The sequence below is a fragment of the Excalfactoria chinensis genome, chromosome 3 (genome assembly GCF_039878825.1).
Source record: "Excalfactoria chinensis isolate bCotChi1 chromosome 3, bCotChi1.hap2, whole genome shotgun sequence".
Classification (NCBI taxonomy): Eukaryota; Metazoa; Chordata; class Aves; order Galliformes; family Phasianidae; genus Excalfactoria; species Excalfactoria chinensis.
The window spans coordinates 84,371,116-84,389,875 of NC_092827.1; the positions used below are offsets into that span (position 1 = coordinate 84,371,116).

General features: G+C 45.8%; 1 protein-coding gene across 1 annotated transcript; it reads right to left on the bottom strand.

Annotated features, from left to right (window-relative positions):
- Positions 1–4,679: 4,679 nt before the first annotated feature.
- On the bottom strand, positions 4,680–14,306 carry SLC30A1 (solute carrier family 30 member 1). Its single transcript, XM_072332818.1, has 2 exons — positions 13,475–14,306; positions 4,680–10,347 (listed from the first exon to the last, which is right to left on the bottom strand). The coding sequence occupies exons 1-2, from the start codon at positions 14,106–14,108 to the stop codon at positions 9,431–9,433; spliced, it is 1,551 nt and encodes a 516-aa protein (XP_072188919.1). The 5' UTR covers positions 14,109–14,306; the 3' UTR covers positions 4,680–9,430.
- Positions 14,307–18,760: the final 4,454 nt, after the last annotated feature.

The window sequence follows — 18,760 nt, forward strand, 5'->3', positions numbered from 1 at the left end:
TTTTTGACTCTTCTGGACACTGCAGAGAGCAAAATGAGGAAAATCCTTGAGGGGCTTCCAGGCCCCTCACAGACCCACTCAGGAGCCCATCTTCATGTCACTGCCAACCTGCTTTAGCTGAACAGCCTCAAGATACAAGAGGTAAAAGCATTTCGCAATGCAGAAAGCTCTCACTGGAAAGTTCTGGCAGCTCCTCCCTTGTATACAACAGCTCAAGTTATGAGCTTGTGAAGGCTGCAGTGACAGATAACAACAGTGTGTTTGTTGTTGAGTTGCCCATTACCCTGATGTGTTTTCAGACCCCAGTTTCTTTCCAGGACTGCTCTGTTTCATAATAATCAAAAGTCAGCAGAAGTCTGTTTCCAGCCATCCATGGAGGAGTTATGCAAAATGGGAAAGGAAAAAACTAAACAGCAACCACGTACTCTCCTTCTGCACCCCAGCCTGGATCCTGCTAAAGAAGACTGTATCATTCTGTTACAGAAGGACACAACGTAATTCTAGCTGTCTTTCTGCCTTGAGATACAGTTTTATTTTATAGAAAGTATATCACTTCTACAGATTTCCACAAGCATTCCACAGGTCTCATTCCTAACTCCTTTGTCTTCCATACAACAAAATGTTAGCCTCTTGAGAGACCTGAAGCTTCTATGGAAATGAATGAGACAGTTACTAAAAGTGGGTGCTCACTTTTCCCAGCCTCAGAACTTAGCAACTTATAAAGAATGAAGGGCACAGCCAAGGCAAGAGCAACAGGGGGACTATGGGCAGGGAGCTCTTGTGTCTGTTGGAGCTCCCAGTGCTGCACCAGGGTAGGTTCTCATGTTTGTAAGACCAAGAGATGGAAAACACGGCCAGCAGTTGGAAAAAATAATCAAAGGAGCTCTATGATAACCATCACCATCCTATCTAACTGGCTTAATTAGCAGCTTGGATCTATCAAATGAAGAGCCTCTGAAATTTCACTGAATCTTAAGCTTTTCTTCTATGAGTGTCTCTGAGATTAGAAAAAGGAAAAAAATAAAAAAAAATAAAAAAAAATAAACAACAAATAAAACTTTCTTAACAAAGGCTCAAGGTGGTCACAATTAATCTCACCCAATCTTCAGAACCAAACCTAAGACCACGGACACAGCTGCCAGTGCATGGCCTCCAACAGAGCTGGCCTGGGTGAGGTGTTCACCCTGAAAACCAGAAGTGCATCTATCATGCCATTCACTCATCTCTGCAATACTTTCCCCATCTGGATAAACCATTCTTGGGACCTTACCTGCTTTGTCTGGAGTGAAGTCATCATCACATAACCAGAACCTTGATGAGTTTGTTCTGCTGGACACTAAGTACAAGCAAAAATGCCACCTTGGAGCAGTTACCTGTTGCCAATATTATTGAGGTGGCTCCAGTACAGTGACCAAAAACTACTGTTACTATAGTTGATGTCTGAAGAAACATTGTGCCCACAAAAATTTGACTAGATTTTGAAAATGAAGTTATTTCTACTTTACTACTTGGATTAGAAGCAAAGATACAGAAGCGGTAAATCATTTTCTTGTTGATAATGAAATGCCATGCAAGCAGAACTAATTATTTAATTTGAAAACCTCCTTAGTAATACATTAAAATATTTGCATTTGAATTTTAAAAGCGTGGAAGCACTTCTGTGGGCTAGAGAAACTTTCAAGCCTTCCCCATTGCTGGAGTACGAAAGATCTATTAAAATTCATCAGGCTTCAGCAGTTGCAGATGCACAGCACTGTGTCAACCTCTGATTTGTAATTTAAGGTTAAGGTTTAGAGATAAAAGGGAAGGGAAGGACGGCAGCAGTCCGCCCTTGTTTATCTTGTGTAAGCGATTCTGCCCTAGCCTAGGCCAATGACTTTGTCCTCAGACCGCTGTTTTGAAAGGGGAACTCCACATTGCATAAGGACGCTCTGCATTTTACTTTACCTTTGTGATTGGGAGAAGTACCATCCTGTTGGGTTTTTTTTTTGTACTCTGTAGCAGAGTACAAAACGTGGAGTTTTCCAAGCTACAGTCTCTTCATATAGGCTGCTTTTCATACACTGAGGTGTGAAACCATAATTCTGGTACCTGATTTTCCACACTGTTATTACAGCAGGAGCTGAGGTTGGTACTTCATGCTGTCCTCTCCCTGTGTAACAGCTAAGATGATGCTGGCTGCCTTCTCAGGTCTCACAGCAGGAGGCTGAGACACTGCAGAGCTGGAGGGGGAGACCAGAGAACATCACTACTCTCACCAAACAGTTGCAGGAAAAGCAAGCAAACAAACAGAAGGAAGGTAGCCTGTCCAAAAGTAAAATCCGCACACACATTTATTTCTCCATTGATGTCATGATTTCAAAAGCCCTCAGAAAATATTATTGAGATTCTAGACAATACATCTGCCTTTGGCATCCTCTGAGCTATGACATGCAGCCAGCAACTCCCCACACTCAGCCTGACGTAAGCAGGCCTGACACAGGGCTCTGCCCACGGAGTTTGCCTTAGCATTTAGTCTCTGTACTTTTCCTAATCCTTGAGAAAAGAAAACTGGGACGTTACGGTGCCAAGTGACATCCCACCTCCCAGCTGAAGCATATGGACCAAACACCTCCAGGTCTGTGACAGCCTGCCCACTTGCTCATTGAAGTCCCTGCCACGCACCTATGGTGTGCAGGGAGATCTGCAGAGAAACTGCAGTCATGGCTGCTGTAGCTGGCTAATATTGCCTGTGATCATCAAGAACAATTCCTTCCTTTTTTTTCTTTTACTTTTTTAAAATATTTTTGAACATCAGTGTGGGAAGAAGAGCAAGATCCTTCCAAGCAGCATGGCATAAAAGCACGGGAACTCCACTGCTATGAGTATTTAGAACATGCATTTTATATATATACAGATTGGGAACAACAGCCTGGAAGGAGTCCTGTAGGAAGGGGCGTGAGGGTTCTGGCAACTTAAACATGAGCCAGCAGTGGCAGCCCAAAGAGCCAACTGTGCCGTGAGGTGCACCAGGCCCAGCACTGCCAGAGGGTGAGGGGAGGAGTTGTCCCGCTGTGCAGCCTCACCTCCGGCACCGGGTTCAGCTTTGGGTGCCACACTGTAAGAAGGACGTAAAGCTATCAGAGTGTCCAAAGGAGGGCTACAAAGATGGTGAGGAGCCTGGAGTGCAAGGTGTGTCAGGAGCAGCTGAGCTCCCTGGGTTTGCTCAGCGCAGAGCAGAGCAGCTGAGGGGCGGCCTGATGGCGGCTGCAGCTCCTCACAGGGAGCGGGGGGCAGCGCCGAGCTCTGCTCTGTGACAGCGACAGCCCGAGGGAGCGTTTGCACCGCACCTCAGCTAGCGGCGTGACATGGCAGCATCACACCCATCAGTAAAGCCGAATTCGGGTCGTTACAAATCCACCCGGCTGCTCCAGAGAGGCGGGCAGGGCAGAAAGGGCTCCGCACAGGCCAGCGGCGCAGCACAAACGCAGGAAACTCAGCAGGTTGCACATCCTGTTCCACAGCATCACGGCCGCTATTCTTAGCTGCGCTGGCTGGCGTGAGGAAAAGGCTGGGGGGCATGTGAAGGCGGCAATGAGAAACAGTGTGTGTGAGGTGGGGGATTACAGTTTGGTGTGAGCGCTATTTTAAAGGCTGTTTTGTTACGTGCAAAAAACAAACCATCCTACCTAAAAGCTATCTGTGACAGCTAACCTAAGTTTCAGTGGCGAGGGCTTCAGCTAGGTGTGGGGCAGACTAGATAGTGCACGCTCCTGCTGGAGCTGCTTGCAGACCATCCCCCAGCACATCACCTCTGCAGTGCACTAAGGGGCTGTTCTGGGAGTATGTGGTGTGGGAAAAGCACGTGTGAAGGAGGGCACTTCTAACAGCTCAAGCCGTAGGCCTGAGGCTTCTCCCATCCACTCAATTAAAAATTCACATATTAGCATGTCTGAAGAGGATGTTCCTAATAACTGCATGTACGACCAAACACATCTTCCTGTGTGCATAACAACAGAACCGCTTTTCCCTCTTGAAGCAAAGAAGAGCACCAAAGTTGAACCAACTAAGAGCTCCAAAACAAACGCATCACTGCAAGCACACGAACAGCTCCAGCCAGATCCTAATTGCGATCCTGCCTCCTCTATATTATTGCTGGCAGCTGCATCTTGTGCAGCCAGTACTTTTCTCTCAGTCTATTTGAGAAGCTGCAGTGCTTCCAGATTGGAAGAAGTGAAGCTGAAAAATAACAAAACACCTTCCATTCTAGGGCAGCTATGTTCCGAAGTCTTGGAAATCAAATAAAGCGAGATAGACATCTATTAGCAACCCTACCCAACTGACCTAAAAGCTAGATATTTAACCACTGCCAGCTAATAAAGGTGCATTTTGCATACATGCAATTAATTCTCCACGTGGCATCGGCAGCTATTCTTTTAATTGCACCTGGCAGTGGAGTTGGAGGGCATCACTTTACAGCCCACTTATTAACTCCTGCTCCACTCATGCACTCTGTACTTGTTCCCAAGATTCTTGGCAGCTGTGAAAGCACCTTTCTGCTTGTCAGATGTCTTCCAAAGGACTGACCTGAGAAAGAAATCCCAACTAACAGTTCTTGACATTCAAAAGCTCCATTTATTTTCTCAAGACTTCAATACTTCAGATTTAAGAAGAGAAAAAGTTAGAACATTTGTGTTTATTTTAAAGGAAGCCCAAAAGAAAATTTAGCAATGAAATCTGCCTATGCCAATTATATTCCAGCACTGCTCAGAAACAAGATCCAGGATACAGGAAAAGAAAAGAAAAAGCCAAATGAATCCCATGTGTTTTTTGGAGACACAGATAAAACCTATTTCTTCAGTATTGTGGTTTTGCTCTTAAACTATTTAGATAACACTGTGAATGCAAAAAGAAATACAGACAGGAGCCTGTTAAAATGTGCTACTGTACTTCAGAGGCAGTTAACCACACAGAGCAAAGGTTACAAGGGATAATCAGACCTCCCGTTATCAGCAAAGCTACATTTGATTTGGAAAACTCTCAAGCCTGCCTTTAGCTCGGGTACATGGAGCATCCGCCTCTTTCCGTCTAGCAGAGAAAAAGCCAAAATTAATATGGAGCTGAACAACTTACACACATATCCGAAAAGGGAGTAACTGATGCTGTGCTGTGGAACTAAAATAGGCAGAGCACGTCTATCTGCTTTTAAAAATAGTTAGCAGTATTCCCTATTCCCTCCGCGTGGAACTTGGAACATCCAGCCCCTCTGCCCCCCACTCTCTCCATAGCTGAAGAGATTAGGGAGTGCAGGCAGAGCAGGGGGCAGGGGCAGGGGAATGGCAGGAATCTTTATCCCTCCGCCTCAAACTCCACCAGTCAGTGGTTAATAAACTCAGGCAGCCCCATTTCAGAAGCACAAAGCAACATCAGTTCAGCTAAATTTGTTAGCGAGCCTGAGGACACTCGTCAGGTTTTTCTTTCTTTCTTTTTGGAGAGTGGGAAAAAAATAAATAAGCCCTGGGATAAGCTGTGGAAACTGCAACCAACTCATTCCTGCAGCACACTGAGAATCCCCACAACACTACCCATCGTAAAACAGCCCGAAAATGCAGGTACTTGCAGTTCTCCAGGAGGCAGGCTGCCTGGCAGGAGCTCTGCGCTCACTCCTGCAAGTAATTCCTTGCATACAAGTAGCTACTCGTCAGCCCTATGAAACTACTCTTGAACACAGAAATTTGCAGGACTGAGCCCTTGCCATGACTTTCAGGAAGTCACAAGTTGGAGCTAGTTTTGCTTTTTACATAACTACATGTCTGCCTATACTGAATTCCACAGGGCAGCAATAAAGGGTACTACCAAAAGCCTACAGCGGATGCTGAAAGCAAGCAGATAAACTACTACGAGGAGCTCCACACAAGCAATTTGCTCCACTAAAGTAGTCTGTGCAAAGCAATACCGTGGCCAGCCCCCGAAGATCCGCATCACCCCTGCATCTCTGCACAGGTACGGCCTAAGTGGTGATTCCAAGCAGCGTGTTTCTGGATGAGACGTACTAAACAGAAAATATGTCAACCAGCGGCGTTTGGCACATCTCTGACATTTAATCAGAAGAATAAACGATCTAGACGCTGAGATACAAACTTATTTTTCCTTAAAGTCAGTGTTCCATAGTTGTGGTATTTTTATTATTCTTTTAAAAATCCAGGAATGTGATACACAATACAATTAGCTCCCCACCGCTGCGGTGCTCACTGACAGGAGATTCACTAGATCCGTGCCTTGTGGAAAAGGACAGATTGCGCAGTGCCTTTGAAGGCTCTTGGTATTCCAGAACTATGATTTTCAGAATAGATGTGGTCCGTGTAACCACAGACAGGTCAGCTGTCTTGTTGGGTCTAACACAGGCAGAACGAGCACAAAAACCATGTTCGTGCTGCAGTACGGCCACCTGACGGCCTTGTACTTCCAGGGAATGAATCAGGCTGAAGAGACTGAAGGGCCCCATTCGCAGCAGCTGCTGCTAAACACACAGCATGTCATACAACAAAGAGAGGCTGCGCAGCTCCACGTGCCCCCCATCAGTGACAGCATCTTCAGCATCACATTCATGTCCTAGTAATAAAAATAACGTGGGGGAGAGCTTTGTGTGTTTTAAACTAGCCATTGCCTGCAATGGACACAGTAATAGAAAAATATGACTTCTGGCACAAAAAGATTAAATAGTTACATTGGAATTAGTGAGCACAATTCCATCTATTTGGGTGAATTTACTGAGTCTGTTAACCAATGGAGGCAACTGGGATGACTTAACAGTTGCTCTCTTTATAAAAGCAACAGGAGAGAAGGAAGTCGGGCCTGTCAGTGCTACTATCATCCCTCTGTGTGCTTCTTTTGTTCTCCTTTTTTTACACAAACCTAAGAGCAGTTGTTCTACAGCGCATTAGTGATACACAGCAGCACCTCCATAATTCATACTAAAGACTGAGACCAATTTTAAACTAGCAAGCAAAATCATTACTAGAGGTTTCCCATAGAAAGCAAGAATACACGTTTCAAAAAATAAAATAAAAATAGCACTTTGTTCATTTCAAAATTTACTTGGATAATACTTTGTAGTATACTAGCAGTAGTAGCATATTTTGCAAGTGTAGTCTCATACAAGATCTCATTTAACAGTCAACTCTAGATCATATACAGGTAACACGAGCAAGAGTTAAGCTAATTCAGACAGAACAAAACCATATATAAATACTCTATTAACATATTTAAGTTAGTTCATCAGACTATACAAGCAGAAACAGAACACGCTCGGTGATGCCAGGGAAGCACCACAGCCCCGAGCTGGGAGGGCCCTGCTACTTCTCCCATGCGTCCATGCACCGGCATTCGCTACAGCTAGCCCGGCCGTGCAGACTGCACAGCCAGCACACAACACTGGTCATCCACCCATGGATAATCGAGAGTTGACTGCAATGCTCCGCTGAGAGGTTGGGTAAGACCACTGACACAACCCGGGCCAACCCAGGACTGATGAGCAGCAGACTATTCTGAACTACTTATGAGCAATTAGCATACAAGATGCGTATTGGAAATGCAAACTAGCAAAGTGTTCTGTGTCTGGAGGCAAAGCTACATTCCCTTCGCTAACAAAACATTCTTTTAAAAAATCTACACTTAAATACTGTTGAAAACCTGAAAACCACAGCATCAAAGAATTTTGTAAGGCCAAAACTATCCTCGGTTCCCTCCGCTGTGCCTGGGTATTGTAATACATTTGAAGGAGCAAACACTAATGCAGTTTAGTATCCCACACTCCTTCCAGCGCCTTCCAGTAACAGATCTCAGAGTTCGTCACGCAAGAGTTGAGCCTCACAACACCCCTGTGAGGTAGGTATTATTCCCATGTTGAGACAGGGAAACCGAGGCAGAGTGTTTATCCAACGTGCCCAGAGTCATACAGCAAACAATGGAAGATGTGAACGGCTTTCCAGTTTGGAGCACAGGAGCAGTCGATTAAGGACTAGGCATTACTCCCCATACACAACTCACATGTGGATCAACGGGGTCAGGGTTTCAGATTAGCTTCCTTGTAAGTTTTATCTTCAGCTCTCACCTAGTCTCTGTCAGATTCAGAGTCCACAGATCAACTTCTCCTGTGAAGGCATAAGCTGGCAGCACGCTGTAACAGCTTCTTTACAGCCAGTTGTCAATCAACTGATTTAACATTTAAAACCATAGAATCAGATACTCCTTGAGTGAAATTATGTGATACACATCTTACAAAGTAAAGTACAGTGAATGAAATCCTGCTCCCCCGTACACTTTAGCAGAAGCCAGACAGATACTCCTGAGGATGCTGCAGAGACCAGAACCGCAGTCACTGCAAGTGCTTGCAGACACTTTAACTACATGCAAAATGCTTCACTGGATTACTGTTTATGGAGGCTATGCCAATGCTTTTGAAAAGCATCAGTTTTACTGTCAGTGCTTGACAAACTTCCCCCCGACAGAGTACTTACTGACACAGCTAAGCTATTCTTTTATTAGTAAACTCAGCATCAGTTAAAGCTGAAGCCCCATCTTTTCATTCATGGCAGAGTCAAGGCTTCCTTAAGCTCAAAGACCCTTATGACGATACGGAAATAATGAAAACACCGAAAGATCTGTAAAATATTAAAGTAGGCATTACTTTATCTGCCAGTCTCACATCCTGATCACACAGAATATACAGTAGCTCGGAACTTTCATTTTGAGCAAAGAAACCCCTTTCACATCTGATATTTTCACAGGCCATTGATTTTAATTACCTCGCTACCTTTCCAGAAAAAGCGGGGATGGTTTCTAACAATCATTTGACGCTTCCTTTCAAATGTGCTATGTGATATATCCGTAAGAAAAACCTTCACATTTTTTATTACATAAGTTTAAGAAAAAAATCTGTGAAACTGACAAAGTGGTTTCCAGTTTTAAGTAGTTATATCTTTAAAAACGTTCTATCGACTTTGGTTTCCTTAGGGCTTCTAAATAAACAATATATTAAAATATCTACAAATCAAATATTAAAGAAAAAAGCAGGTCCAAGAAATCTGTAACACAAATTGAGTTCCTACATGCTTATCCCTCAAATATCTTCTAATTGAAAAATAATAATAATAATTTGAAGCACAACAAAAAGCGTCTCAGCTGAAATGTTGAAACTGGTTTTCTGAAGTTGTTACAGCATCGGTGGGTGCACTTTGTGTCTGTCTCAGTACAAAGTCAACAGAAACGTTGTATATGACAGTGACATCATGTTCTTTAGAACAAGCATTCTAGATTTAGCAATATGACAAGAACGAGGACTTCAGCAATTACACTACTTGGCAAAATTGCATCTCAAACATCTGTCTCTTCCTCTTGCAACACAGCTGTTGTCACAGTCACCAAAACTCAGGTAGCACCATTCAGGGAGTTACAAAGATGATTCAAACTGCTCGTTTTGATCGGTGTTTGCCTCTAGCTTAACTGCAGGTACGCTCTCCGATTTAGTCCTTCTAGTTTTGTTATGTGGAAATTCAATGACAACCTCTGAACAAGAAATGCTAAGCGAAGAAGATTTTTCTGTCTTCTTTCCAGCATTATCTTCTACTGTTCCACAACACTGCTTCAAAGCACACTGAGTTCTGCAAGGAAACTCGCATTTCCCTCTCCCTGATTCAGAGCCAACGCTGGCAAACTCGGGCTGAATGGTAGTTGCATGAATCCCTTCATCGTGAAAGATCTCTTTTATGCGCTTTGCCACCATCATGTACGTGGAAGGGTCAGGACACTTTATGTGAGCTGTGCCAATGATCCTACTGCCTGCCAGCTGCCAAATGTGTAATTCATGCACTGCTTCAACTCCTTCAAGGGTACGTAATTTTGAGTTCAAAGAATGAACATCTATTTGTTTGGGAACAGTCTGTAGAAGTATAAGGGCCGACTCCCTAAGTAACGGGTAAGTTGTGTAAAGGAGGATACAAACCATAATCAAACAAAGAACAGGATCTAAGTATAGTAACCAGCATGGACCAGCCACCGTAATGCTCTCTTGCTCAGATTTGTTTGCACTACCAAGAGGTTGGGATAAAGTAGCATTCTCCACGCAATGGCTATTGACACACGAATTAAAGCAGGGCCCATCTTTGGGGCATGGATTCCACAAACCATAAAAGAGCAAGGCATTCACTACGACAATTACTGAACCTAAGGCATCTCCAAAAACATGCAGAAAAACTCCACGCATGTTAAGCTGTGCGCTAGAGTCTTCCTCAACCTCTTCAACATCCATAGGATAATGACCAGCGTTCCCATTCACTTGTAGGTCCGTCGTGTCATCCTTCATATCACCTGACAAGAAAGCAGTAGAGCCATTAGGCACATGCTATAACAATACACATTACTACAATTCCATATAAAGTAATTGTCAACATTAACCCTGCCTCACGCAGCACAGAACTGAAAAACAAGCAACTCGGCCCACTTTTTTTGTTCTATTTTAGCAAAAACCCACTTCTACCTTTTCCAGCTGCTTAACCATTAGGCAACTTACTCTTCATTTCTCATGCAAAATGAAGAATTGTGGAGCATATTCTTAAAGTTTGCTTAAGTTGCTATGTAATTTTGTTTCCTCTTTTAAAAGGCCAGATAATCACATCGCTAAAATCTCTAGCATGATAGCAGTGCAATTCTATTTAATATTACATTTTATGAAATTAAAACCTCAAAAGCAGCTTGGATGCTACTTTATAGTCATTTACTTTCAGGTTGAGCAGTTCATTTCCAAAAGACCTCTGAGATCAAGCTGGAGGAATCATTCCCAAGATGCTAGCAGAACTGTGAGATACAATGAGCTGAGCTTTGGAGGTCTAACAGGCAGAATCTGTCAGCACCACTGACTATAGGACAGTATAAATTATCACTTAAGTTCTCAGAGGCCATGTATTTGTGCTGTTTGTAAACCAGAGTACACAAAAACTTATTTTTAGTACTTCTGTTTGTTTCCAATTAACATATTGCTGCTGAGTGGCATATAGCTGTTGATGCCCAAAGCCGTGCATTATGAATTAGGTAATTCATAAAAGAACATTTTAGTACCCTCTCTCACCAAAAAATGGGCTCCGTCACACCCAACAAAGTAGGTAGGAACAAGAACACACGCCATTATAAAGAGGCAGTGTGAAAGGAATCGTTTTCCAAACTTCGAAATCGGAATTGTTTTACATGATTAACTTTTTATGGTCCTTCAGATCTTTGGACAGACAACTTACAGTGCTAAAGAAATGTAACAGGCATTGGCCAATGGCCTGACAAAGTAAAAGAAGAAGCTCTCCCTGCTTCAAGGGTTATTGAGTTCAGAGCTTTGTAAACATTAACGTGTTAATATGACCTGCAGCTTTTGTTACTCTGCACTCATGACTGTAATTCTGTGATCATAAAAGTGTCTCCAAGGCCCTTCCTCTCCCAAGAAGGGAGCAGGCACACACAGATGTAACTGAGAGGTAGGTCAGGCCCAAGCTTTCAGCTCATCACACTTCTGTCCTAAAGCTCCAGCTTCCACACAGTTCCTAAGAGTCATGGAACAAGGAAATGTCACTGGGATCAGTAATTTTCCAGAGAAATGAGTAAGTTAGAGGAAAATATCTCGAGTTACAGAGTTCAGGCTTTGGGGTTCACAATGAGGGCACAGAAAGAGGACACTTGATCCATCTCCATACCAAGCATTTGGGACCAAGGGGATTTGGAGAGTCATTGGATGGGGTGGATAGCAAGAAGCAAGGATCCAGAAAGCTCTGAATCTTTTTAACAGTTAAAATGTCTCGATTTGAATTTTGACTCATTTAAACCTAACTATAAACAGATTACTTTACACAAGATGTATGCACAAAGATGCCTGTGCAGGACTAACCCCTGAGGCTATTGTGGGGATTTCACTTCAGCCTGAGGAGAAGACAGCCTACCCCTCTTCACAGTTCCCTGCTGAGGTACAGCACCAATTTCAGTCATTTCCCTGATCTTCACTTGCACAACTTACAGCTTCTTACAAGTCTTCACATACCTTTACCTGTGACACTTCCATGGGCCAACAATGAATAACTTCACCCCTTACATAATCATGACATGGCAGAGAAGGAAAGGCAAACTCACTTGAAAGTTTCACCATGCCCAAAATCATGCCCTGTTACTTGCTAAAAGCCCACAACAAATTATTTGCTACATCCAGGACACCCGCAGCATAAGTTTTAATCCACAAGAGAAGCCAATCTTTTAGCCTACAACTAGACAAGACTTTAGCTGAAAGCACAACTTACATTTCAACAGGCAAGAACAACTCACAAGCCAAGGTATCAATCAGATCAACGGCTAAATGAATTGTACACTGTTTGAATCTATTAGGATACTTTTGTTGGGACTAACATGACTTTAAGAGGTCATTTTATTTTGCGGTTAAGAAAAGAGTGCAATATACTCAGAGGAACTTTCCATCTTCTCAAAAGCAACAGGGAGTCAAAACACTAAAGAGAAAAAGAGGAACTCCAAGTTTCTCAGATGCCCATGGGAACTTCTGACCACTGAAATACTGAAACCATAGCAAAGTTCTCTCCACAGAGTAAAGAGCAACCTAAGCTAATTCAGCAGCCTCTCCTGATGTTGCCCTGAGAAGAAAGGAGATACCTGGATCTGAGGGCTGAGAAAAAAGGAGAGATGTGGGTCCAAGGACTGACACTTTTTCTTCCCTGTGTAAGAGTGAAGTGGAGAAGCAGCAAACATGCAGCTTCCACTGCCGCACAGTATTCAGCTTACACCAAGTGACTTCAAAACAAGCCACCCAGGCTTCTGGATCCACTAAAGAAACACCCTAAGACATTCCTTCCCTCAAAAAAGACAGTGTAACGAGAACTAGGGGGAGAAGATTTTAACGAACAAGTGAATGGGAATCTTCCTGCTTTGGAAAGCTAAAGAAAGCTAACTTGAAACCACACGTGCTCAGCAGCCAGATAGCTCTGCATTTGGTGCCTACTGCATGACTTCCTCAGCTCCAATTGGCAGTCTCCAAGATTTCTTCCTACACACACCTCGAAGAAGCACCTCATTACTGCAACAGAATATACTTCAATACGCCACGTCCAGGGGGAGACAATCTCTCAGGTAGCTGACAACTAAAGCAACAGAGAGACCTGTCAGGACCAAGGCGCTGAACTGCACTTTGATGCACAGCCAGTTCAGCCGCCAGGGCACTGCCTTGTGACAGGCAAACACCGCTTGTCACGCGCCTCCTCTGCCAGCACCAACTTTTCCCAAGGCAAAGAGTGCTTCACCCCAAGCTTCACCCCTGACCTGCCTGCGAGAGAAAGGCACAACCCAAGGCGCTCCTTTTAGCGCCCGGTGAGAAGGTTTGAGGCGGAGGTGCCGCCTGCAGCGAGGACGGGATCTCTCCCGCTCTCCCGGCACGGGCAAGAGGAGCGCAAGGGCTTACCCAGCTTCTCTTGGCTGACCCCGTTGGAGCTGCTGCAGTTCTCCACCAAGGTGCTGGTCTCCTCGCGGTGCAGCGCGGCCTCCCCGTCGGCGGGGCTTGGCTCGGCCTTGGCGCTGCCCCGGGGGAGCCGGGAGCCGCCCCCGTGCGCGTGCCCGTGGCCGTGGGAATGGCCGTGTCCGCCGACGCCGTGGTGATTGAAGAGGCAGAGCCCCAGCAGGTTGATGACGAGCCCCGCCACCCCCACGGCGATGACCACCAGCGGCTGCTGGATCTCGTGCGGCTCGGTGAAGCGCTCGATGGCCTCCAGCAGGATGGTGAAGCAGAGGGCGGTGAGGAAGACGGCGTTGACCAGGGCGCCCATCACCTCGGCGCGCACCCAGCCGAAGGTGTTCTTCTTGGTGGCGCGGGTGCGCTGGGCGAAGCGCACGGCCACCAGCGCGACGACCAGGGCCATGACATCGGAGAGCATGTGGAAGGAGTCGGACAGCATGGCCAGCGACGACGTGACGCGGCTCACCACCACCTCCACCACGAAGAAGAGGAAGGTGAGCGCCAGCATGCACAGCAGCCGCGCCCGCCGGTTCTGCCACCACCGCGGCCCGCCCGGCCCCTCGGCCGCCATCCCCCCGCACATCGCGCCGGGGCGAGCGACGGCGGCCGCCGGCCCCGCCCGGCCCGGGCGCGAGGAGAGCCGCCGAGCGGCCCTCGGCGGAGCCCCGACGGCGAACGCGGACCCGTCTCCGCCGCCTGCCGAGCCCGGCCGCCGCCGCTCCCTCCGCTGGCGCCGGGCGAGCAAACTTTGCACCCGAGCCCCCTCACTCTTTCCACACGGAACCCGAGCCGGCACGGCCACGCCCCCCAGCCCGCGCCCCATTGGCCGCCGCCCCTCCGCTCGGCGCGGCCCGCCCGCCCCCGCCCCCCGCCTAGCCCGCCATTGGCCCGCGCGCCCTCGCGACAGCCGGCCCCTCCCCGGCGGGACCGCCCGTCGGCGGGACGGAGGGCGGGGCTCGGCGTGACGTCCCTCGAGCGGCGGCTCCGATTGGCGGAGCCCGTCGGCTTCTCCCCCGCGGTCCCGCCCCGCGGCGAGCGGGACTCGTGCAAAAGGTGCGCTTCTTCACACGGCCCGGCCGGCGCGCGCTCGGGGGCGGGGCTCCCCCTGCGGGCCGGGAGGGTTCGCGCTGCGCTTTGGGGGGGCTTCGTGACGTCACGCGAGGCCGTTGGGGCCGGGTGCGGCCGGGTGGGAGCGGGGTCTGCGCCGCGGGTAACGGCTGTGGCGGTGGGCACGGCCCTGCCTGGCTCCGGGCTCGGCCTGCGGCTCCGCGCTTGGGCAGAGGGGAGACTACCCCGTCAGTTCCCTCCCGTTACGGGCGGTGAGGAAATAATGTTAGTGATGAGCCATAGCTGTAAGTATCAGAGTTACGTGGTTTGCAGTTACAGCGTGCGTAGCCACATGTATCATCATTTTTAGTTATATAACTTCTGATCATTAGTAGCTTAAATGTTCCGTCGGAAGGAGGAAGTAATTGTGCTTGAGGAGGTTTTGGAAAGCCATAGTCTAACAAAAGCATGCAAACACTTACAAATCAGCCCGTAGATGGAAATAGTTCCATTGAATTTGTGGTCAAGGAAAGAAAAAGCAGAACCTCTTGGGAGACTAATGGAAAAATGACAAAGATGCCATCACAAAAAATGGCAGAGTTGACTCCTTCCTTTACCGGCTGCGTTCCGGGAGGGCCAGCGGATACGGCAGCAAGGAGCAGTGACCAAGAACGTGCCTTGCACACGGTGGAAAATGAAAAGCAAGGTGACAAATAGCCATCGCCGCTTGGAATGCGGAGGCGTAGCTTCGTGTCTGCAGTGCGCCCAGGCAGCGTGAGATCTGGTGGTCGAGAAAGAAGATACAGCAGGAATACAAGAGCCTGTTGCTATGCCTGGAAGTTCCAGAGGGATCCTGATCTGGGGGCTGTGCAATGGTCTTTCACAGCTGGAGTCAACTCAGCACAGTTCCATCAAGTCCATGTGTGCCTACCATGTTGCTCTCATCTTTGCATGTCACTGGCTCTTACACTACAGTGTATGTATGGGGCATGACAGGCACTCCTGTACTGACCCATGACTATGAACCCTATTTTCTGAGATGGTTCTTATCAAAATCTAGGTCTGCTCTGTTTTTATTTTAGCTTAGGAAACCATATGGCATGTTTTAATGACTGCCAGTACTTCAAGAGTGCTGCAAGGGAGTCAGCAATCAGATCGCTGTCACATTTTCCTCATCTACTTGGCTTCCCTTGTGCCATACTATCATTTAATAAGGTGGTGTAGATAATTGGGAAGCTGACCATCAATTACACCATTACAGTGCAACATGCTCATGTCCTGTGCTCCTCACCCCCACACATGGTCATTAGTTAATGAGATAGACTTGCCAAATGTAGGATATATGGGTCAAAGAAACTAGCACAACTTAAACCTCCTTTACTTCATTGGGGTTAACTTTTTATAGGGATTGGTGTTAATCCAGTGGAATTTGTGTCGCTAGGAAGAGCAAGGAGTTTAATGTCCCTCACTTACTAGACTTGAGGAATTACTGAAACCAAGTCTTAGTTGGTTCCCCTCAGCTGTCATCATAGTTTTCACAATGACTGGAAGTACTGGATCTCCTCCATGAAATCAGCAGGAAATCAATATCAGCACCATCCTTACCAGTCAAACTTGACTGACCTTAAACATGAACTATATAAAGACCTTTGTTGGCATTCTTAGTATGTGAACAAAGCCTAGATGAATTTGGGATCCTTTTAATATTTTTTCCACCATGAGACCTCCTAATCTGCTCAAAGATCCCATGAAACTGGTCAGTCTTCTGCTGTTTTTCCCTTATGGGACAGCAAGTTCTGATCCTGCCCTTGTCCAGGAATAGCTTTTCTTCCTATTTTACCTGGCTGAATGCTGAATTCCTCCTGGGGCAAAAGTCCACAATGTAGGGACCATATGTCTCAAGAAACAGGAAGGATATGATCATTTGCCATGCTGGAAGGGATAATGGTTACTCTAGCCTTCTAGAGTTCCCACTGAATAGGGCCAGGCATCTAGATTTGCTCTAGGGGACCCAGTAGCCACTGTTATCTTCATTCACTTGAAATGCAGGGACTTGCATCAGCAGTCCCCAGCCTGGTCTTGTTGCTGGACATGGTGAACACAGACGCTTCCTTAGCCCCAGAATCTTTCTTATGAACCTGTGGGCCCTACATAGCTTTTCCTAAGCTTTTCTGTTGTTTCACCATGCATCAGCATCCACAAGGAACAGGGATTGTCCTAAATTTAGGACTGCCCATGTGGCAGCACTATTAATTTTAAGATTAATAGGAAGGTTACTGATAAAGGTACCTAGTTAAATCTTAAGCATGTGTGCTTACAGGAGAACATTTTGTTCCTTCTTATGTGTTTGAGGAGGATACTATATCTTCAAAGTAGAGAGGACTGGGTTTTTTTATGTTTTGCTTTGTGGGTATTTTTTTTTAGGCTTCCAGGCATTGTGACTAACCTGATTCTTCTCCAGGCTCTGTTTCCGTTCCACATGTGTGGAATGAACAGTTTCCAAGACTGCTTGCTTACTGAAAATGCTCCATGTTTTGAGGGGAGAAGTGACGGAATCTCCGGTGAGCTGCTTCATACCACCTCAGATCTGGGTGACAAGATAGGAAAAAGCAAGACAGAGCTGCTTCGTGTTGCCTGTTCCGAGGCAAAATGTTCTGTACTGCATGCTGCTGAACTCTCAGACTGCTGAGCACTGTGGGAAGAATAGGACTTTGGTTGGGAGATTCACGGTTACTCAGCATGTTTGCTGAGTAAATAAAGTCATTACCTTTTCCTTTGAATCTGTGCAAATTTTGTGTGTGGAGAGAGGTCAGCCACAAAGGGCTCTTCACTACATGCCTTTCCGCTTGGAAAAGATGAAGCTTTGTCTATGGTCTTTTAATGCAGTCACATATCACAGAGCATGCTGCCTCTGTTTAATACCTAACTTGTTTCCTTTCTGCACAGTCATCAGACCTGTCTGCTTTTAATAAAGGCTTGTGGGACTCTGACAAACATGACTCCATCTGTCTGTTCCACTTCAAGGCTGTCAGTGTTCGTTTTAGGCTGTGTTTCTTGCAGGCAATGTCTCTCTGTTAGCTGTCCTTGCAAGGTTTCTTCAAATTAGATTCAGTCAGCAGCACGGAAGAGAACCAAAACGTTCACTGTTTATGTACATTAACAAGTCTATTCCCTGCAATGAGAAACAATACAGACGAAAAGTATTATTGATCATGTAGCGTGTGTCAAATCTGTGGTTGTATTCTGATTCAGGAAATGGACATTATCAAGAAAAGGACTTAAACATGTATTTGCAGTTCATTAAGAGGCCTTCTTTGAGTGAAAGCAAGTTAAACACGTGTTTTAATGCTTTCACTTGTGGTCCATGAAGAAAGACTGTAGCTGTAAAGGGAGACAAAGGGAATCTTGCTCTATAAAGAGGTTTGTTTTTCCACTTGCTTACTGTATTAGTAAAACCTGGCAGAACTCCAGACAAATTAAGTAGGTCAGGATATCACCTTCTATCCTTGTGAACCTTAAAAAGCAGATGAAGAAGTGAAATTTCTCCAGATTTTTTTCTCCCTACTAAAGAAATGGGTTTTAAACCATAACTATCTCATGTCCAGTTTTGATCTTTCCTTTGTAGGTTAGTTGTTTTGCTTTCTCACTGTCAGTCCACTATTTGATCCAGTAGCACTTGGCAGCCTGCAATTGCTTCATAATGTCTGCCACAATTAACTGCACAGCTGATCTCTAACTTTTTAATGAACATGCTTTTTTTTTTGGTGGAATTGGATTCATTGGTCATTGCATTTCCTGGCAGTTTTGGTTACCACTTGCTCTGCTTATGATACAATCAGTATTCTCTTAAAATTCACAGGTAGGCAAGCAAAACTGTTGCTCTAATCAGCTGTAAAGTTAACAGACTTCATGGATTTAGAGCTAATAATTTATTCAACCAGTGTCCAAATTGATCCTACTAGAAAATTCATCAGTGTATTAATCGTTAAAGGAAAAAAAAAGACTCAGGAATAAGTGTGGTGTTTCTATTCCAGACAGCCAGTGGTGGTTCTATTCCAGACAAGGCAGCTCCCTGCTGGAAAGATATGTAATAATGATTCAACAGGAGTGGGAAAATTCTGTAGATATGGAATATTATGGAATGAGAAAAATGTCTTTACAGCTGATTGGCCAGTAACATTTCTTATT

Excerpts from the sequence above, each read along its gene's own strand:
- SLC30A1 (XM_072332818.1), bottom strand. The coding sequence starts at position 14,108 with ATGTGCGGGGGGATGGCGGCCGAGGGGCCGGGCGGGCCGCGGTGGTGG. Across the intron at positions 10,348-13,474 it reads GGTCAGCCAAGAGAAGCTGG|GTGATATGAAGGATGACACG; the intron begins GTAAGCCCTTGC and ends CTTTCTTGTCAG.